Source organism: Enhydra lutris, unplaced genomic scaffold (assembly GCF_002288905.1).
Source record: "Enhydra lutris kenyoni isolate GAN:26980312 unplaced genomic scaffold, ASM228890v2 scaffoldscaffold1, whole genome shotgun sequence".
Taxonomy (NCBI): Eukaryota; Metazoa; Chordata; class Mammalia; order Carnivora; family Mustelidae; genus Enhydra; species Enhydra lutris.
Genome location: NW_019154085.1, coordinates 59,171,312 through 59,195,022, shown reverse-complemented (window position 1 = coordinate 59,195,022; position 23,711 = coordinate 59,171,312). Strand labels below are relative to the sequence as shown.

Below are 23,711 nucleotides of genomic sequence, written 5' to 3'. Positions count from 1 at the left end.
CAGCCAAGAGGACCATCTGATACCCAGATGCCACTGCTGAAAAAATTCATTTCAAAGCTTGGCAGCAACTTCCTGCATCTGTCAAGTTAACCACATAAAAGACTATAGATTGACATGAAGAGCCAGGCTGACAAAGAGGGCAAAAAAGAACATATCAAATGCCATAATCATCAAGAGACTGTGGTGCCAAATGAATGTGGCAAATGCATTCATTTACTCAAGTGATCTGAGATTGTATTGCTGTTTATTAAAAATGATGTCAAAAGAAGCCTGAACTGTCTACAGAAACATGTAGAAAAGCCCACAGTTGCAGCTTAACAGAAACTTTCTTTTCTGTAAGATAATATCTTTCTTTCTAGTTTTAGAGAATGTGCTTTTTTTTTTTTTGAAAGCAGTGATTTCTAATGCTTTTCAAAGGGAGTCAAGTAACCTATGCCTATCACACTTTTTGAGATAAGAAAACAAAAAATGCTAGAGTACAGGTCTATACCTATATACAATATAGATAATAACTTGCTTTCTCAAATTTTTATATTTACAGCTTCTTTCACTCTTGAATGACCCAAAAGATCATGAGGTGCCGTGAACTGGAGTTTTGCTAATTTGAGCTTCTTCATTCTGAGGGAGGAGAAAGTCACTTGGCGAGTTGGGCCAACTTCTTCAGCTCAATACAGCTTTACTGTGCATGTAGTAACACTCTCAGATGATTTAAAAAAAAAAAACATTTTTAATGGCATGAAAAAATGCTCTACAGGAAAACAAGTACTGCTTTGGTAATAGAAGTAAAGAAAAGAGGAAAATGTAAGTTTGGAAGACATCAAAATGATGAATTCCAAGGTGACTTGGATGTACGATACAGACTAAGATACATGATGTAGGGTCATCTACAGATACCAGAAAACACAATTCATTGAACTATTTCAAGGCATGATCCAACCAAGGCAAAAATGGGTTTTCAAGTGATTAAAAAAAAAAAAAAGCTGAAAATGTGGTTAACTTGTGGTCTGGGGATATACTCAAAAAACACGTATCTTTTCCTGACAATGTGGTTCAAGTCAAAGCCAGGGGACTGTGCAAACATTTCAGCGAAGCAACAGGTGGGGAGAGCAGCTATGGAACAAACCGTTACTCTGAGTCAATACTGTTCTGAGAAGGTGATCTTTTGTTGTTGTTAGCAGGAAAAACAGCAGCAGCAGAATGCACTATACTGAAGCTTATAGAGGACAATGGTTATAGGCAAAAAAATTTAAAAAGTGTTTGGTGTAGATAAAATATGTCTTCACTGGAAAGAATTTGCTTTGCCAATATCCACATCTAAGGAGGAGGATGGAGGGTTCAGATTTACAGTGACCAAGGAAAGATTAATTTTGGGGGCACCTGGGTGGCACAGTTGATTGAGCGTCTGACTTTTGGTTTTGGCTCGGGTCGTGATCTCAGAGTCATAAGATCAAGGCCCCCCGACCCCCTGTCCCAGTCAGGCTCAATGGGGAGTCTGCTTAAAACTCTCTCTCCCTTTCCCTCTGCCCCTCCATCCTCAATCCCTCAAATAAATAAATATACCTTTTTTAAAAAGATTAATTCTGGGGCACCTGGGTGGCTCAGTGGGTTAAAGCCTCTGCCTTTGGCTCAGGTCATGATCTCAGGGTCCTGGGATGGAGCCCCGAATCGAGCTCTCTGCTCAACAGGGAGCCTGCTTCCTCCTCTCTCTCTGCCTGCCTCTCTGCCTACTTGTAATCTCTCTCTCTGTCAAATAAATAAATAAAAATCTTTAAAAAAAAAGATTAATTCTACTCATGGCAATATAGCAGAACTAATGATTAAATCACTTGCTCTATTGTTTACTAAATCCAGCCTATTAAGGGATAAAATATAAATCTTTTGATTGCACATTTATTTGTATAATAAAAAATTAATTACAAATCATGTAATATATTTTAGTTATACAGACTCAAGTTTATTTCAGTGACAAAAATATTAAATGCTTTAATGCTACATTTAATTCTACAAATGCACGTACTTGAAAAGAACACTTTCAGATGTTTTATGGTATTTTAGCTCTTCTACATGATATGTAAAGGGAGAAATATGGCATATTTGTTGATTTAGAACTTTGGAAAGGCTGTGAATATTTTTAAATAATTGTTATTAAATAAGTAGGCTATTAAACTTGGGAATCTGAATTTCTTGTTTTGAGGGCTGTACATCACTCTAAGTTTCCAATATTAAATGGGGTAGTTTTAAATTCAGCTCACATAGGCTTATAAGAACCAATTATTTACTTTTCAAAATTTTTTCAAAATTTTCTTCCTGCCAATTGATATCACATTGGTAACTTGAAATGGGCCATGGTGGGAGTATTCACACCATGAAAATCAGCAAACATTATAAATTATAAATCAGGGTCCCTCTCCTTTAAATGCAGAGAACTGGTTGTTAACCATATACTAGTACACCACTTATCTACTTACTATGACTTTTTAAGATATTTTTTTAAAACTACCTTTTTAAAAAAAAGTTTTTATTAAATCTCAGTTTGTTAACATACGGTGTCACATTAGTTGCAGGTATACAATTTAGTGATTCCACACTCCCATACGACACCCTGTGCTCATCGCAAGAAGTGCCCTCCTTAATCCCCATCACCTATTTCACCCAACCCCCACCCACCTCTCCTCTGGTAACCATCAGTTTGTTCTCTACAATGAACAGTATGTCTCTTGGTTTAGCACACTCTCTCTCTCTCTCTCTCTCTCTTTTTGGACAGGGAGAGAGAGAGAGCACAAGCAGGTGCAAGGCGAATGGCAGGCAGAGAGAAAAGCAGGCTCCCTGCTGAGCAGGGAGCCCAGTGCAGGACTCCATCCCAGGACCCTGAAATCGTGACTAGAGCCAAAGGCAGACACTTAACCGACTGAGCCACCCAGACACCCCCTTCTCTCTTTCCCTTTACTCATCTGTTTTGTTTCTTAAATTCTACATAATTAAGAATTATTTAACAAAAGCAAAAGTGAATTGATCCTTCTGACAAACATACTTATAAAATTCTATAAAGCATGATTTCTGTTGCTCTGACAAGGAGCCTTTTCCTAGAGTTTGAAGAGTATATGAAGATAGCTGGGAATTATCTCATGATACCAGAACAAAACAATTTGATTAATTGTGCATGTTCTGTATTTATAAGGTTTGATTTGGATTATTTTTAAAAGATTTTATTTATTTATTTGTCAGAGAGAGAGCACAAGCAGGGAGAGTGGCAGGCAGAGGGAGAAGCAGGCTCCCTGCTGAGCAGGGATTCCCAAAGTGGAACTTCATCCCAGGACCCGGGGATCATGACCTGGTCCACCCAGGTGTCCCTAATTTAGATTATTTTTGACCATTAGTTGATATCATGGATTTCATTTAACATATTACTGTGATAATGCTCACACTGAATATCTCAGAAATATTGCACACCAGTGAACAACTTTGATTATTCACAATTGCAAAATGGCAGGGTCAGAGTCCAATAAGTAAGATATATCCATATTCATTCTCTTAGTTTATAAAAATGGTCATTGAAATCTGCAATAAAACTCAACAAAGATATCACTTACAAACTATAACATCTATGGCTGGTTTTTGTTGTCATAGACATTATGGACAGATGAATAACTACACCAAATGAGAAATACCTGAAGATGTAATTTATTCCAATAATGAATGTAATCTAAGAGGCATACTTAGGGTCAAATAGAGAAGTAGAGGAATCACATATGCAAGACAAATTGGTAAAGCTGTCCTTCACCAGAATAGACTGTTATTTCATTAAAATATTTAAAATATGGTAAAGAAAGTTACAACCTCAGCAAAGTGTATTATTTTAAGCCTTGGAGGTAAGATTTCAGAGTTTAGCCTCAGTCAAGTGCAATAAATACATTAATTAAAAAGTAAAAAATTAGTTCATTTTAAGCTCATTGCGAGACAAAACATCTTGATTATGGACAATAAAAATTACAAACCTGAAAACATTATCTTAATGTTTCCCTGTACAAACAACTAGAGAGTACAGGTAAAGTATAATAAACATCAATCAATGTTGGTTAGTTAGGGCACAATGGTTTACATTAAAATAGATGTTAAAATATACCTTTAGTTTATGCTCTTTTCTGTTGATGATGACAGCTGTAATCTGTTGGTCCATAAATATAAGAATAGTACAAAGCAGAGCTGGGATTATAGCAGCTATTACTGTCCACCATGGATTTGGACCTAAAGGTGTAACAAACCAGCCACGATCATCTCTGGTAGGCTGCAAGAAATAAAACGATGTATATCATTAGTAACTGGATTAATGAATACCTAATCAAATTAAATCCTACAGATGCTACCAGGAAAGCCCTAATTATAAATTGATATGCTAAGTGAGCTACATCTAACAATAATAGTCATATTTACAAACCATTTATAAGGTACAAGGCACCAGTCTGAGTACTTCAAATATTTTAACTCATTTTTTTTTTCTTCACAACTCTCTAGGAAAGGTGCAGATAATAAAACTGAGGCAGATCGAGGTCCAGTAAATTGCGCAAGGTCCCAAGGGTAGTAAGAGGTGGAGACAGAATTTAAACTCTGACAGATTGGTCCCCAAATCTATGTTCTCGATTAATACCTATAGTACATAAAATAATATTAATATTTACCATTTACAGTTGGCAAATTTATTTACATTTATAAACAGCACATTGGCAACTGTGTATAACTCTTATTTTAGATGGGTTCACAGGCCATTATGGGAAAATGGCAAAAAGACACTTGGTGATATCAGGAGCTCTGGGAATGGTTCTAAACATTGCTGATGTCTGAGATGAGCCCCAGAGGAATCATTTTGACATTCTTTGAGAACCTCCTGGCCCTTTTTGACAGGTGAGAAAACAAGGCTCAAAGAGGTTAAGTAACCGACCCAAGGTTACATACTTAGTAACATGGTCAGAATACTATTCCAGACCTAATTTTATCTCTTTTTCAAAGCCTCATCCGCTGTGCAATTTTGCATCAAGATAATGCATTTTCCTTAAGTTTCAAAATGTTTCCTTATCTTTCCTTATCTTCCTTATCTTTCAGTGTTGTATATGGATATTCCTACTGGAAAAATTGACAGAAATTTTTTTCAAGTGGCATCTAGATTCCATTTTTATTTTTTTCCTTTTTAATGTAAGACCAAAATTTTAGTCATGTGGACATTTTACTGAATGTTCCATCAATCTATATTCCTTGTATTTTCATGAAAACCTCAAGTACTAGGATTATAGCCATCATCTAAATGAAGATTAGACCTAGAGATGGTGAAATAGATTATACATGCTATAACTTCACCTTGAAAACACTTGGTACTTGTAGTTTTGGAGACGGGATCCCAATGGCATAATCAATTAAAACCATACACAGAATTGTAAGAAAGACAGCAAAGTCACTCACTATGGATCGAACCTAAAAATAATGAAAACACTTGTCACTTAAAGAACTATAAATAGTAAGAAATACTTAAAAGCATAATCCAGAATCACAATTTATAGTCACTTTATGACATAATATCTTAATATTATATTTTATACTTACTATAATATTACCATTAGCTCTGTCAGACCCTGAATATATATTTATGTATTCTGTTACTAAGATGGATATGCACTTAACCTTTCTGGAATGAGGCAGTATATAATAGCTACAATGGTGACTGAGCTATTTTCAGTATTTAAAATGTAAGTTTACTACGAGCTCAAGTGTGTGAGTGTTTACAACACAGAATAAGATCGCATGGCCAGAATCTGCCTGAATTTTAGGATTCTTTCTTCCGCAGGTAACATTTTAATATGATAAACCTAAAGCACAATAAAAGTATCTATTTATAGTGAAGAAGCATAATATTTCGGCTAGTTTATCTGGGAAGTTGAGTATGGCAGCAGAGACTGTGTACAACAGAGTGGGACAATTTAAAAGTTATTCTGTGTAAGCCAGGTATTTTTTCCTTTTTTTACAAATTTTAATTCCAGTGTAGTTAACATATAGTGTTATATTAGTTTCAGGCATACAATATAGTGATTCAGCAATTCCGTGTATTACTCAGTGCTCATCAAGATAAGTGTGTGCCACATTGGGGAGGGTATGTGCTATGGTGAGTGCTGTGAAGTGTGTAAGCCTGACGATTCATAGACCTGTACTCCTAGTGCTAATAATACATTATACGTTAATAAAAATTTAAAAAATTTTAAAAAGTGTATGCCAGTTTTTAAAGCCATTTTCCATTTATAAAGCCAACTTCAAGAAAAAAATCCTTATTACGATCATCAACAAAGTATGGCTTCTATTAGGATGACTTTATGACACATACACCCACACAAAATGCAGGAGATTATTGTTTCAACTTACCAAAAAAAAAAAAAATTGTATCAAACAAATTGAGCTTTGCGGGGGAAGGAACTAATCTTTCACCTTAGGGAAGGGAGAGGTGACAAAAACAGAAGTTTTCTCTGGAAGAAACAGTTCTTACAACATTTTCTTAGAGTAGAATTTTGATCATAATCTTTAGCTCATCCCTAAAAAGCTTGTTTTCTTGTTTCTTTTCTTTTTTTTTTTTGGCTGAGTAAGACATTATAGGTGTTACTTTGCAGTGTTAAATATTGAACTAAGCTGTTTCTCTGTTTACTTTCCTCTCCAAATATGCAGATGCAAACGTGGTGGGTTAGGGGGAGGGACTGACACTTTAAAAATGAAAAAGAGAATAGTGTTCCAATGAGTCTTGCAGGGGCTTTCCCAATTAGAGAATGTAACAGTGGCTCCTATGAGGTATCTGTCAGGCTGGAATAGTTCCCACTGTTCACTGGGCAAGAAAGTGACAGTCAGTCATGCAGTGTGTGCTTCTGATTTCCCAAAGTGTAAGTGGGAGAGTGGGAGTTTTTCGCAGGGATCTGAAGTTAGCGTAAAAGCCTAGAGGGCACGTGCTGTCCTAGCACCTGTATCACAAAATGCTCTCTCTTCACCTCTCCCCACCGCACCTCACTCCTAAGCCGGCAGCTCCTTCACACACACACACACACACACACAGCCTTTTAGTGGCTCTTCTGATGGCAGCAATTGCAGTTTCTTTTGTCTTAACACACATAGGACTCTATAACATGCTTTATGTGTGTTTATGTTTGGATCAGGAAAATTCTAGTCTAAGTACCTTGGTTGGAAAATAGCGGCTAGTCTTGAACTGCTTCAGGGTGGCTGACAGAGTAACTGTGGAAAAGAACAGGATCACTGACCAAAACAGAACATCTGGTACATATGGGTGATCGTGGCCACAAGCTCGTCCAACATATTCTCCGTGCAATGATTTGCATTCCTGCCAGAGGAAATAAAACAAATGGAGCTAGTTAAGAAAGAAAAGGACACATTTCTTTTGGAAAACTAATGTCTGAAGGTCATCTCTAGTTGACAAGTTGAAGCTCTTCATCTATGGCTCTTAATGATTTAATTAGACATCCGAGTGAGTTTGATGAATTCCATTTGGATAGGTAGAGAGCAATACTGGAGATTTATATTAGGTTAAAACTGAACATAAACACTTTTAGAATTTTTGCTTTTTTCAAGTTAAATTTAAATCTATAAAACTAATTGATCTGGGACGCCCGTGTGGCTCAGTTGTTATGTATCTGTCTTCGGCTTAGGTCACAATCCCAGGGTCCTGGGATGGAGACCCACATCAGGCTCCCTGTTTGGTGGGGAGCCTGTTTCTCCCTCTCTCACTCTCCCTGCTTGTGTTCCCTCTCTTGCTGTGTCTCTCTGTCAAATAAATAAAAAATAAAAAAAAAAACAACACCTAGTTGATCTACCAATCAATGTATATCTAACCCCATATCCACTGAGTTCCTAACACTAGATTTATTGAAAATATGACATATGTGATAGTGAGTGGTTACTAGGGTCAACAAGACATTTAAATATATCATCTTAATTAATTTCCACATCAACCCTAGGAAATAGGGAGATGTCATTATTTCTATTTCATGTCTGAGGAAACTGAGACATGGGGAAGTTAAGTAATTTGCTGCAGCCTAACAGCTGCTGGGCAGCAGAGCTTTGGTATAAACATGGTGCCTATGGTGGGAATATTATTGCACATTAAAGAAGAACAGTGATATCATAGGATTATCTAGTTCAAAAGCTATTAAGAAAGGTGAGAAAGCCAACAAAAAAACCATGATATATTCCTACTAGAATAAAATTGGGAGTCAAAGATACGGCTTAAATTTAGATTACAGAACAAAAGAGAGGAAGTTACTATATGAGTAAAACAAAGCTCATATTTAGTGTGATTTCTCATTTTTTACTTTTTTTTTCTAGTATATATTTTTATAAGCCCCTTAAGTATCATTCTAATTACTACCTTAGCCATGAGGTGGCAGCAAAGGCAAAAAAATTTCTTTCTCCAAGAAAAACTGAGCATTTTAAACATTAATATTTTGGAATGAAATAAAAAATTCTCTTTTAAACTCACTTTGGTTTCTCTTATTTTATACTAAAGATTAGATTACTGAAATATTACTTTTTTTTTTCTTTCTTTTTTTTTTTTTTCAAAACAGAAAATCATGATTTAAGTGATCTGGTGACCTCATTAGTAGTACTTGAGATATTCTGGACATAAATAGAAAGTGAATTTATTGAGAATCCTCCTGTACCTTCAAAAGATTTTAGAATAGATCACAGATAGCCACATTTTTATCTAAAAACAAACCAACAACCAGTTAAATTTGTTTGGGGCAGCTACCCCTAAGGCTAGGATTCTTGAAAAAATAGTGTTAGCTTACCTTATAATTATCTAAAAGAATTGTCCCCTTTTCTAATCTAGCCCCAAATATCTTCCTTGCAAGGTAAAGTTGAGTTCCAATTATCCATATTAAGCTAAGACAGAGCACAATAACTTGGTTAATTAAAAGACCAAAGAAATCAAAGAAACCCTCCCAGCCGTAATTATGGTCTTGATTTTCCTTCACTCAAAACTCTTAAAAAATAAAGTATCCAAAGTGAATCTTTGCATTTTTAGTTTTTTCTCTCGCCCCTGTCCAGAGATGCCAGTAGAGCAATCATTAAGCAAAGTAATGGTTAAGCAGAATGGCAAAACACAAAGAGGAATTAGAAGCTCCAAGGCAAACATTATCTGCAGACTTATGTCCGTCTTCGGTCTTCTGGGCAGATATGAAAGTCTTCTAAATATTCCTTGGACTTGGCTGGGTCTTGTTCTCAATTCTTAAGAACATAGATGTCGCTTAAAGGATCATTTAACAGTCATATAATCAATAATAAATTGCCAGTGATTGCCTTACTACTTTAATTCAAAGCAAATTTGAAAAGGGTGTTTTGTTTTGTTTTTCTATTCCTGTGGGGGGGGGCAGTATGTTATTTAAAACGAAAAACTGTGACCTACAAAATCCTACATTTATTTTCTGGTTTGTATCCCTAACGCACACACACACGTACACGCACACACACACACCAGTCCTGAGATTCAGGAGTGAAAACTAAATCTAAATCCTGTTCCCTTTTTTGAATCTGACATATGGTTTCACTTACAAAAATTTTAAAAATGATTGTTGACAAACTCATTTCTACTAATTATTCTTCAAACACATTCTAAGTTTCAATTTTATAAGTTTATAAAAATTTAGTTTGATAAGTATATTTATTTTGTTAATAAGAATAAGAAATTAAATTTGGCATTAGTATCTTCTCCCTTATATATATGCAAGCTAACTATGTAACTCTGAGACAACTGCTAGTTAATTGCATGGGAATATTTTAAACCTTGCCTAGGAGTTCCTTGTAATGACTGATTCTGAGATACTTTTAAATATATTTATTTATAAAAATCTAGATTTATATAAAAAAACTTACATAATCTAGCTTGCCATAAAAGACCTCAGTTAAGCATTATTCATAATAGCCAAAATATGAAAATAACCTATATGTCTGTAGATGGATGAATGGATTAAGAAAATGTGGTATAAATATACAATAGAATATCAGTTACCCTTAAAAAAGAAGAAAATCCTGTCATTTGCAAAAAACATGAATGAACTTGAAGGACATTATGCTAAGTGAAAAAAGGAAGACCTGGAAAGACAAATATTTCATGATTTTACTTATATGTGGAATCTAAAAAGTCAACCTCATAGAAGGAAAGAGCAGAGTGGTGTTTACCAAGGGCTGGTGGGGATGAAGAAGGGAAAATAGAGAAATATTGGTCAAAGGGCCCAAAGCTTTAGTCATGTGTAATGAATAAATCTGAAGAGCTATTATATAACATGATGACTATGAATAATAATACTCTGGTATATGGTTGAAATTTGCTAGGGCAGTAGATCTTAATGGTTCTCACCAAAAAAAAAAAAAAAAAAAAAAAAAAAGAGAGAGAGAGAGAGAGAGAGAGAAGAAAAAGAATGGGGAAAAAAGGAAAATGTTAACTATGTGAGGTGATGGGTATGTTAACTAGTTAACTTGCAGTAATCATTTCACAGTGTATATATACATCAAAACATCATGTTATACATCTCAAATAGATACAAATTTTATTTGTCAAACATACCTCAATAAAGCCAGAAAACAAAATGAACCAAAAGAAAACACTAGCATTAAACAGTAAATTTGTGATATAAAACTCTTTCAAAATAATCATTAAATGTTTACTGAATATTTACTATGCATATAGCAGTGTGGAAGAATTAAAGAAAGCTAAAATTCTTCACCTTTGTTGAGTTAGCAAGATGTAAATTATAATTCATGAGATATGTAACAATTCAATGAAAACTTTTCAAATGAATAATATGTAAGGTAAATGTTCTATCACCAGTTTTATAAAACAAGTTATAATAGCCATTAGCACAGTGTTTCATTAATAAAATGCTGGTGATTATGCTGGGAAAAAAACCCAGCATAATAACTGAGACATAAATTTAATGGTCTTCATCGACTTAAAAATTACAAGATTTTTTCATTATGTAGCATTCCCTTTGGTGATAAAGGCTATTTCTGGTCAAGATTAGCAATTATCCATTGCAAAAACTGCTTTTAGCTTATGAAAAATAATATGAAAATTTCTGCCAGAATGTTAACACCTACTGCAGAACTTAAAAAAAAAAAATGCAAGATTTGCTTTGATTGCAAAATATTTTTTACTATACTCTGCTTGACCCTAAACTTTTAACATCTAAAATTAAGTCATGACTAGCCAGATCAATTGTGCTATTAGTCTCATAGAAGTTTATTATTCAGGATTTGCCACATTGAATGAATACTATTATTTAACAGTAAATTATTAAGAGACTATACAACACATAGAAAAAATTGTCATGTTAAATGATCTAGAGATGGGATTATTGGGTTTCTGCATTGAAGAGGACACCAAGATGTGGTGCACAGGCAAGAGGCTCTTTAGACATATTATCTTTACAGTTTACACAAAGGGAATATAAATGGAAGATACACTGAAGAATAGATCAACCATGATCCCCTGCCTAAATTCTGAGTAACTGTAGCATTCTTTATTGCTCAACATTTCTTTTGTTGGTCCATTTAAATGGCTCTCTGAAAGGAAACAGTCTGTTAATGTCATTTTTCCAGGTAAAATAGATGGAAAAGAATAAATATTAATTATAACAGAAAACAAAAATAAATGAAAACTTATTCCAGAGAAAATGATTAAGATAAGAAAAAATTTCATAAAATATAGGTCAAGAGAGGATTTTAAGCCAAGGGCAAGTAATTTGATTTTGATTCTGAAAGAAAATATTTAATGGGGAAAATTGAGAAAATGAGCAATAGGTCAAATGCTCTTATAGAAATCATACTTAGAGTTTTGTGATATTTGTACAACAGAAGAAGATTTCTGTGTTCCATTAACTGGCTCATTTGCTAAAATAACACGGGTTTCACAAAATGAACTAGAATTCATTTAATGTTATGCTGATGGTTATAAAAGGATTTGAGCTTATAGAGGTAAGTAAAGTGACAGGAGCTCCAGACTGTAATGTTTATAACTAGAAGAGTCAAATTCTAATACTACTAAAATCAGAACATTCAATTTCTCCAATTATGAAATTAGATTGAACAGAAGAATGCAAATAGAGATGGAAAAAGAGGTGCACAAACACTATAAGAGATTAGGAAGAATTGAGAAATGCAGCTATGAGGAGGGAGAAAAAAGAAATCACAAGACAGAGGAAGCCAAAATTTTTAAAAAGTACAGGATTTAACCCTGATAGGTGAAAAATCATTGCCATTCGTTTTTTTTGAATGGAAGATAAAAAGAAAATGTAAGTAAGAATGCTCTTCCTGAGGAAGGTACCAGAATTTTTTTAATAATGAATTTTGTTCCTTCCATGGACTTCAATATTTACACTGAAATATTAACAAACATCCCCTCCCCCTCAGCATATTCCGAACAGCTGGAGCAGCATTACAGAGTGAAATAAAAGCGTTCTGGGTTCTTTACACAGAAGACTGACTTAGTTCTGCCATATGGTTTCATTTAGGTCAACACCACTTATTTAATGTGCCTTCAGTTAATCTTGTCATATTGTGATTGCTATTAGAGTAATTCAGGCCTACTAACTACTAGTAAAACTTAATAATGAAAGAAAACCCCAGTTTACTAATGAAAACCTAAAAATGAAATTAAAATTAAGACAAAACTATTACTTTTATAATAAACAGCTATTAAAAATATTATTGCCTTAGTAATAGTTCATTCAAAATGTCAACAAAAGCCTGTATGTTTCACTTACCGATACAGTTAGGTTCTCCCAAATTATGTCAGAGGCAGAAATATTGGACTCTCTCCATTCCTTCAATGTATCATTGCTAGGATTATGTGGTTCTACACAGTTACACCTGAAAAAGCAAAACAGTGTCTTCTGTGAACAGAGTTATCTTTTTGTCACTTTACTCAAAATCAACATGTGATGGGTTCTTCTTTCCCAATCATAACTTTGCCCTAAACTCCAAGACACAGTATTTCCAGAAAGCAGAACAGATATATTCTCAGGACATTAGACTACTCTATAGTATTTTCTCTAATGAAAGAGGTCATTCCTCTTCTGTCCCAGTGACAGAAGATGTCCCAATGACATAAGAGTGTCCCAATGACACTCTTAAAAGTGTGGGTTAGAGCCCAGGGCTTTTGGGGCCTTTGAAACCAGGATGCCTTCTAGCTTTTACCATGACAATTTGCACCTAAATTATAAGTTATATGGAAAAAAATGAAAAACATCCAAACCTATTATTATAATTTATTTATTTTTATTAATATTATACAACCATATCAACTAAAGTTGTAGTTGCTTAATCTGTATTCTAAAGGTCATTTATAATTTTGCAAATCCTAGATATCTTAGGATATACTATTTTTTGTGATGAATGACAGTGTTATTAAAAAAATCAACACATAAAAGTTTTTTGAGTACCTACCACATAGAAGGTAACATAATGAATGCTGGATGGGCATAAAAGCAGAGACAAAACGCAAGAGCTGGGCAGAGTGGTATTATTACATAATAGAAAGCAGGTTTTGCCCTCATGGTTCTTTATAACTTTATAAATAAGTCAGAAGAAGACATCAGCAAAGATGACCAACAGATTAATGTTCTCAGATGTTAACCTCAATTTACAGTTTCCAAAAATTCATTCATAAACTATTTGTCCTTCAGAAAGCATTTTCTTACAGAAGCATTATATAAAAATCATGGTTGGGCTCCCAGATTAACCCATACACAATGCATAACTTAAAAGTTAGTTGGACTGCTGTTTTGGTGGTATTCTTCAAACTGTAGGATCTAACTACCATTACTAACATTATTTCTATAGAAAAATACCATACAGTTTCTACTTGATAAATCCCTCTGCTTAAGCAATAGTCTCTCTTGTGTCTACTACCTCAGGAATTTGGTCAGCTCTTCCTTACACCATTCATTCATGCTTCAAAGAATATTGAGGGTCTATTACTGCAAGAAACTCTATGTTACTTGGGCAATACAAACAAGCATCCTTCCTTCTCTTACTAAGGAAGGTTAGAAGATTCTTTAACTGGGCTCACTTGGGACTGGGCCTCTAATAAGGTAAAGGGTTCAAGTAAGAAAGCTGGTGACAAGGGTTTTAAGAGATAGGATATGGAAGCATTAGCTACTATGGGCAGCTACAGTGACCTCCACAGTAGCAGAGAGAGAAGCTACAGCAAAAGGAAAACAGAGGAACCTGAGATGCAGTAATAGACATACATTAATGCAATTTATTTAACACTATGGGTTTTTAAGTCCCAAACTGGCTACACATAAAGCTCTGTTCTTTCCTGGCTGCCTGGCCATGGGAAGATCATTCAATCACTCTAAATATTGGTTTCCAACTGCAGTAAAGGACTGTCCAGTAGAATCCCAAAGAGGGTCTGGACTAAGAGAAGAGCTCCTACTAAACAAAGAAGTGTAGTAAGAGATGAAGCTGAAAATGTGGAAACTAATTGAGAGTCTAACTATATACACTTGATCCCAGAAATCCTCCTTCTACTACTACATATAATTCATCCCTTCTCCAGAAAAGTTATATTTCCTCCAACAGAAAGAAGGCTAGAGTCCTCCAGAATCTCCAGTCAGGCTTAGGTCTTCTGCTGTACAAAGCCAGTTCATAAAGACTAGGAGATGTGGCTGTTATTTCAGATGTGTCAATCCCACCACAAACTAATGAGACACACGAAGAAACAGGGAAACATGGCCTAAACAAAAGAACAAAATAAATCTCTCAAAACTCATCTTAAAGAAGTGGAGGTATATGCATTACCTGATAGTCAATTAAAATAACCATCATAAAGATACTCAAAGAGCTTAAAAGGACAATGCACAAATAAAACAAGAATATCAACAGAGAAATAGAAAATACTAAAAAGAGCCAAACAGAAATTTTGGAGCTGAAAATACAATAACTAGATGGAAAAATTCTCCAGAGCAGTTCAACATTAGGTTCACTCAAGAAGAAGAAAGAATCGGTGGACTCAGAGACAAGTCATTTGAAATTTTCCAGTCAGAAAAACAAAAAGAAAAAAGAATGAAAAAGAATGAAGAAAGCCTAAGAAATGAACTAAATACCATTAAACAGACCAATCTAGATATTATGGAAGTCCCAGGAAAAAAAAAGAAAGAGAATAAGGAACAAAAAAGCACACTTAAAGAAAGAGGAAGGAAACTGACATTCACATTTAAGAAGCCCATAGAACTCTAACCATAGTGAATTCAAAGAACTCCACACTGAGACACATTATAAGTAAACTCTCAAAAATCAAAGACAGAAAATTCAGAAAGCAGCAAGAGAAAAGCAATTCACCATGTGTAAGAGAACCTCCATAAGCGTTTCAGTGGATTTTTCAGGAAGACTCTGTAGGCCAGAAAGGAGTAGGATGATCTACTCAAAAGTGCTGAAAGGAATAACTACTAACCAAGAATGCTATGTCTGGCAAAACTGTTATTCAAAAATAAAGGAGAAATAAAACCTTTCCAGATCTGGGGAACAACAACAACAAAACACACACACACACACACACACACACACACACACACAAACAAAACAAAACAAAACAAAAACTGAGGGAGTTCATCACCACTAGACCTGCTTTGTAAGAAATGCTAAAGGAAATTCTTCAAGTTGAAACAAGTAGACCCTGAACAGCAACATGAGAGTATAAAGCTTGCTAGTAAAGGTAAACATACAGACAAAAAAGAACACTGTAACTGAAGCGTGTAAAAAGTCACTTTTAATTCTGGTATAAAATTCTGGAATAAAATGATTAAAAATTATTATAAAATATGCTAATTGGTACACAATATAAAAAATGTGATTTGTGACATCAATAATATAAAATGTGTAAAAGGGAGAAAGTAAAAGCAAAAAATATTTATATGCAACTGAATTTGTTATCAGTTTGTTAATAGATTGTTATAAATATAAGATGCTTTATGTAAGCCCAATGGTACCACAAAGAAAATACCTGTAGAACAAACATGAAAGAAAATTGTGAAGGAATCAATGTCACTACAAATACCCACCCCCCAGAAAAGCAAAGACAGACAGAAAAAGGATTCAAATGGATTCAACTCCCCAGGCAAAAGGCATAGAGTGACTGTATAGATAAAGAACAAGACCCAGTAAATGTGTCTAGAAGAAACTTTTCATTTAAGGATACATATAGAGTGAAAGTTAAAGAATAAAAAAAGATATTCAATGCAAATGGTAACCTAAAGACAGCAGGGAGTGGGGCATAATTATAAGAGATAAAATAGACTTTAAGTCAAATATTGTAAAAAGAGACAAAGAAGGATATTATATAATGATAAAAGGGTCAATCCACCAAAAATATATAACAATTAAAAATGTATATGGACCTAACAGCAGAGCACTAAAATATAGAAAGGAAATACTGACAGAATTAAAGGAAAAGATAAACAGTAATAATATTAGGAGATTTCAATACTTCACCTTATTTATTTATAATTATGTTTAATTTTTTTAATTAAAATTTTAATTTTAATTCCAGTATAGTTAACATACAGTGTTATATTAGTTTCAGATGTACAATATAGTGGTTCAACAATTCTATACATTACTCATTGCTCGCCATGGTAAGTATACTCTTTAATTCCTATCACCTATTTCACCCATCCCCCACCCACCTTCCCTCTGATAACCCATCAGTGTATTCTCTATTGTTTAGAGTCTGTTTCTTGGTTTGTCTCTCTCGTTTTTTCTCCCTTTCCTCATTTGTTTTATTTCTTAAATTCTCCATACCTCACTTTAAATAATGGATTGCATCCAGACAGTAGAGAAATAAGGAAACAGAGGACTTGAACAACAATATAGACCAAATGAACGTAACAGTATATACAGAACATTTCAACCAACAGTAGCAGAATACAGTTTTCTCAAGCACATAAAGGACATTCTCAAGAACAGATCATGTTAGGTCACAAAACTAGTCCTAACAAATTTAAAAAGAATTAAATCATACTAAATATATTTTCCAAATATAATGTAATGAAACCAGAGAAAAGTAAGAGAAGGAAAACTGGAAATTTCACAAATACATGGAAATGAAACAACACACCCTTGAACAACTAGTATGTCAAAGATACCAAAAGCAAATTAGAAAACATCTTGAGACAAATGAAAATGAAAACACAACATAAGAAAGTTTATCAAGTGCAGAAAATCAGTACTAAGAGGGAAGTTTATAGCAATAAATGCCTACATTAACAATGAGGAAAAGTCTCAAATCAAAAACCTAATTTTAAACCACAAAGAACTAGAGAAAGAAGAAAAATCTAAGCCTGAAGTTGGCAGAAGAAATAATAAAAATCAGAGCAGAAGTAAATGAAAGGGACTAGAAAAACAATAGAAAAGAGCAATGAAATGGAGTTTGTGTTTTGAAGGTCAATAAAATTGACAAACTTTTAGCTAAACTAAGAAAAAAACAGTGAAGACTCACAATTGGAAATGAAGGAAGAGGCATTGCAACTGATGCCACTGAAATTAAAAGTTAAGAGATTACTATGCGCAATTATACACCAACAAATTGGATAACCTAGAAGAAATGGACAAATTCCTAGAAAAGGCAATCTACCAAAACTGAAACATAAAGAAATAGAAATTCTGAACAGACCTATAACTAGCAAAGAGATTGAATCAGTAATTTAAAAATCTCCAAAAAAGGAAAAACCCATGACTAGGTGAATTCTACCAAACATTTAGAGAAGAATTGATATCATTCCTTTTCAAACTCTTTCACAAAGCCAATGAGGAAGAAGCACTTCCAAATTCATTTTATGAGCCCAGCATTACCCTGATACCAATGCCAGAAAAAATACATTATAAGGAAAGAAAACTGCAAGCTCATATCTCTGGTGTATATTTACACAGAAATCCCCACCAAAATACTAGCAAATCAATTTCAACAGTGCATTAAAAGTTTCATACATCAAGACCAAGTGAAATTTATCCCTGGAATGCAAGGGTGGTTCAACATACAGATATCAACCAGTGTGATATACCACATTAATAGAACAAAAGATAAAAACCATATGATCATCTTATTAGATGTATAAAAAAACATTTGATAAACTCAACACCTTTTCATAATAAAAGAACTTATCAAAGAATAGAATGAAATTATCTCAACATAATAAAAGCCATATATGACAAGCTCACAGCTAAAATCTTAGTCAATAGGGATAAACCAAAAGCTTTTTCTCTAAGATCAAGAGCAAGACAAGGATGCCCATTCCTGCCATTTTCATTAAATATAGCATTGAAATCCTAGCTTCAATAGTTAGATAAGAAAGAGAAATAAAACTCATCCAAATTGGAAAAAAAAAGGGAAAATTATTTCTGTTTGCATATGACTATAATCTTATATGTAGAAAACTCTAAAGATTCTATACATAAAAAACTGTTAGAATAAATGAATTAAACAATATTGTAGGATAAAAAAATCAACATATAAAACTCAGTTGAGTTTCTACAAACTAGCAATGAACAATCCAAAAAGAAAATTAAGAAAACAATTGTATTTACAATAGCTCCAAAAGGATAAAATACTTGAAATAAATACAACCAAAGACATGAAAGACCTGCACATTTAAAACTACAAAGCACTATTGAAAGAAGTTAAGGACATTAATGAAAAGCTACACATATGTTCATGGATTGAAAGACTTAATGTTTTTCACATGCCCACATTACCTTAAGTGCACTATAAATGTAATGCAATTCCTATCAAAATCCCAATGGCATTTTTTACAGAAATAGAAAAATATAATCCTAAAATTCATATGAATCCACAAAGGATTCTAAATAGTCAAAACAATGTTGATAGAAAAGAATAAAGTTGGAAGATTTATACTTCCTGATTTCAAAACATATTATGAAGCTGGAATAATCAAACAGTATGGTACTGGCATAAAGACAGAGTATAGACCAATAGAACTGAATAGAAAGCCCAGAAATAGACCCTCACTTATGCAGTCAAAAGATCTTCAACAGGATAGCAAGACTAAAAATGGGAAAAGGAAAGTCTCTTTAAAAATTGTGCTAGGAAAACTGGATATCCACATACAAAAGAATGAAATTGGACCTCTATCTTATACTATATACAAAAACCAATTTGAAATGGATAAAGACTTAAAAGTAAGACCAGAAAATTATAAAACTCCTAGAAGAAAACAGGAGAACAGCTTTATGACTTTGGTCTTAGCAATGATTTCTTGAGTATAAAACAAAAATCACAGGCAACAAAACCAAAAATTGGCAGTGAAACTGTATCAAACCAAAAAGATTCTACATATCAGAGCAAATAATTAACAGAATGAACAGGCAAACTAGGGAATGGGAGAAAATGTCTGCAAATTTATTTGATAAGTTGTTAATAGCCAAAATATATAAGGAGTTCCTACAACTCAATAGCAATAAAACAAGTAACTTGATTTAAAAAAAAAAAAAATGGGCAGGGGCACCTGGGTGGCTTAGTTGGTTGAGTGTCTGATTCTTGATCTTAGTTCAGGTCTTGATATCAGTGTGGTGAGTTCAAGCCCCATTTCAAGCCTACTTTAAAAAAAAAAAAATGGGCAAAGGACTTGAATAGACATTTTTTTTTTCCAAAAAAGACCTAGTCAGCAGCTATATAAAAAAAAAAAAAAAATACTAAACATCATCAATCATCAGGGAAATGCAAATCAAAACTACAATGAGGTATCACCTCACATCTTTTAGGATGACCATGATAAAACAAACAAAACATCAGAAAAGAACAAGTGTTGGTGAGGATATGGAGAAGTTGGAACCCTTCTGCCAATGTTGTTGTGAGGAATGTAAAATGGTGCAGCTACTACAGAAAATACTATGCAGTTTCTTCAAAAATTTAAAAATAGAACTACCCTGAGTATTTATCCAAAAGAATCAAAGCCAGGATCATGAAGAGATATTTGCATTTCCATGTTCATTGTAGAATTGTTCACAATAGCCAAGAGGTGGAGACAATTTAAAAGTCCATCTACAGATGAAGAAAGAAAATGTGGAATGTACATACAATAAAATATTATTCAGCCATTGAAAAAAGAAGAAAATCCTGTCGATATGCTATCAGATGGATAAACACTGAGGAAATTGTGCTAAATGACATAAACAGAGTAGAACAAATACCTCATGATTCCTCTTATGAGGTATCTAAAGTAGTGAAACTTATAGAAACAGAGAGTAGCATAGTGGGATTTTAGGGGTGGGGGAGGAGAAAATGGGGAGTTGTTCAATGGATACAGAGTTTTAATTATGCAATACGAAAAATTTCTAGGGATGTCTGGGTGACTCAATCAGTTAAGCATTTGCCTTCAGCCCAGGTCATAATCCTGGGGTCCTGGGATTGAGTCCTGTGTCGGGCTCCCTACTTAGTGGGGAGTCTGCTTGTCTCTCTCCCTCTGCCTACCACTACCCCTGCTTGTGCTCTCTCCCTCCCTCTCCCTCAAATGAATAAATAAAAACTCTATTAAAAAATTTCTAGGGACACCTGGGTGGCTCAGTTGGTTAAGCATCTGCCTTCGGCTCAGGTCATGATCCCAGAGTCCTGGGATTGACTCTCACTCTGGGTTCCTTGCTCAGCAGGGAGCCTGCTTCTCACTCTGCCTGTTCTGCCTGCAGCTCTCTCTGACCAAAAAAAAAAAAAAAATCTTTAAAAAAATTTTTTCTAGAGATCTACTGTGCAACACCTGCTGTACTATATACTTAAAATCTTAATAAGATTCAACAGGATAGAATTATTGAATTATTGGAAAGCTTGAATACATTTCAGCACAGAAGAAGAGAAAAAGAAGGCAGTCAACAATTCCAGGAAAGATAAAAGGTTTTACAAGCAAAGTATATTCCTAAGAGGAAGAAACTAAAATATGGAATGATTCTGAGCAGCTCATGAAATGTTAAAAAGAACAATTCATTTGACCATGATGTTAACAGCATTGCTGGTTTTTATCCTTCACTATATATCTGGGTTATTTTATTTGTGGTTGTCATAAGGCTTAACACATACACCCAGCTATTGGGCTCCACTAATTGCTGGCTGATTGCTCTATTGTTTTTGACAATAACCTGAGGGCTTACATTGCTCTCATGATCTGATTCAATTAAATTTTAGCTCCTCTGCAGTTGAGGTCATTGTTTGAAATTTTTCTGACCCTGGAAGGGCCCTTTAGCTGTCTAATTCCCTGGTTTTCTCTGGTACATAAGGTGGCCTATTGTTTAGCTTGTATCTCATATACAGCTACCTACCACCTCTTAATTGCTTTCCACCAAAACTTCCATTAATTTTGACAGTACATTTAAGCTGTGCTTCAAATAAAACCAGTCCTTTTTGAGAGAATTTTAGGGTCCTCCTGGCCAAAATCTCTAAGGTTTGGCTCCAGAGCTAGAGGCAGGGAAAATGGTATGCTTTTTTCCTGAGAGATTTCCTTGCTTTAGGAGCAGGGACTGGGCAGTGGCAGCAATCAGGGTCTATGCCTGAGGTGGTACTTCTACCCTTTGGGTGGGTCTGGGTGAATGAAGAGAGTCCCAAACTCTCGGATGTACCAACTCAGTACTTAGCTTTCATAACACATGCAGGGGGCGGGGATGGAATAATAATGATAATGCTGGCAACCTACTCTTCTTGAGAAGATATCATTGCCCTCACCTGGAGGCTAGGAGGAGAAGAAGCCCCATATTCTTGGCTATATTTGCCTAGAATGAAGCTTCTGTCATATTGAGCTGGGATGGACAAAGGAGGAAGAAGTTTGTGGCTTAAGTGCTGCAGACTTGCTGTTCTTACCAAGATTTAGTAGGTTTCCTTTAATCAGTGTTTCTTTGCTATATGCTCTTAAGACAATTTCCACAGATTTTCCATTATTGTTTTAAAAAAAAAAAGATTTACTTATTTAAGAGAGAGAGAGAGAGAGAGCAAGCATGAATGGGGGGAGGGGCAAAGGGAGGGGAAGAAAGAATCCCAAGCAGATGTCCCACTAAGTGTGGAGCCCCATGTGGGGCTCGATCCAAAGACCATAACATCATGACTAGAGTCAAAACCAGCAGTCAATCACCCAACCAACCGAGCCACCCAGGAGCCTCCAATATTGCTTTTTAAAATGTTTTTCACCAGTATGGTTGTGCCACCAGAGCCGCTTATACCCCTGTTCTGGAAGTATCTATTCAGAACATTGTTTTTTTAATGGGATAGGAATCATGATAGCATAGGAGCTATAGAGAAGGATATGTAATTACTGCACATTATTTAGCTCTAGAGTGAACAATATATGGAAACAACCTAAATGTCCATCAATAGATGAATGGATAAAGAAGATGTGGTACATATATACAATGGAATATTACTCAGTCATAAAAAAGAATGAGATCTTGCCATTTGCAACAACATGGATGCACACAGAGAATACTAAGCTAAATAAAATAAGTTGGAGAAAAACAAATGCCATGTATTTTCACTTATATGTGGGATCAAAAAAAGAAAACAAACGAATAAGCAAACAAATAAAAAGCAGAAACAGATCCATAAATACAGGCAACAAACCGATAGTTGTCAGAGGAGAACAGGTTGGGGGATGAGCAAAATAGGTGAAGGGGAGTGGGAGATACAGGCTTCCAGTTATGGAATGAGTAAGTCCTGGCAATAAAAGGCACAGCATAGAAAATATAGTCAATGGTATTATAATAACGGTGTATGGTGACGGATGGTAGCTACACTTGTGGTGAGATAGCATAACATATTCAGATGTTAAATCACTATGTTGCTTACCTGAATCCAATGTAACATTGTATGTCAACTATACATCAATTAAAAAAATAAATAATTTGTGAAATGTACTATAAAGAATTTTAACCTCTGAAGAAGGTAAATAAAAGAAAAGCCATACCTTAAATCTGGGTGCTTAAAAAAAACTTTAAGAAAATGATGTTTGAGCTGAGATCTACTAAAAAATGAACAAAATTAAGTAAGAAATGGTATGGGCAGAGTGGTGGGGGTGGTGGACCAGAGAGAGCAAAGAGCAGGTGGGAAGGCCTGAGTCAGGGAGCAGACACAAGCATAGAAAGCTTAGTGCAACTGAAGCATAAGGGGGAAGGGGGAAGAGATTGAAGCAAGACTATGGGATAAGTTAGGCCCAGACTGTGTAGCCTGAGCTCTGAGGACCCTCATAGGTACTCTGGATGTTAAAATGAGAACAATAAGAAGCTTTTGAAGGAGTTTTTGAAAGAATTCTTATTCCATTATTGCTGTGGTTTTTTGTTAATGTTGGTTATGCAGTCCTCGTATAAAGCCTATATCATTAGTTGAAAAGATCAGATCTAGGCATATCTAGAACAACAGTAGCTCATGCTCTCACAAAATGGCATTAAAGGAAAGTACTTGGTTCACTGATAGGTCCTGATGAAGAGTCCACGGACATAGTAGAGAACTGTGGTAGGAAAGACCTTGCATTTAGCACCCACCAAAGGGATGTGTAAGGGCAGATCAGGTGATCCTACAGTTCTGGAGCCACTGCAGATATCTATGTTATCATGCATATAAGAGCTGCGTGTTACTATAAGACATCATTTCTTAACCCCAAGAACAAATTCTAAGACATCCGGGGACAAAT

At 34.7% G+C, this 23,711-nt stretch overlaps 1 protein-coding gene across 4 annotated transcripts in view; it reads right to left on the bottom strand.

Moving 5' to 3' along the window:
* The window catches only part of LOC111147104 (solute carrier family 4 member 10), a 292,076-nt gene that overhangs the window by 28,910 nt on the left and 239,455 nt on the right, over nt 1-23,711 (bottom strand). For all 4 annotated transcript variants that reach the window (XM_022503092.1, XM_022503036.1, XM_022503157.1 and 1 more), the window contains 4 exons: nt 12,798-12,903; nt 7,199-7,360; nt 5,350-5,463; nt 4,124-4,285 (listed from right to left, as the gene is read on the bottom strand). In XM_022503092.1, the coding sequence (XP_022358800.1) occupies nt 4,124-4,285; nt 5,350-5,463; nt 7,199-7,360; nt 12,798-12,903 (544 nt within the window). The remainder of the gene's footprint in view (nt 1-4,123; nt 4,286-5,349; nt 5,464-7,198; nt 7,361-12,797; nt 12,904-23,711) is intronic.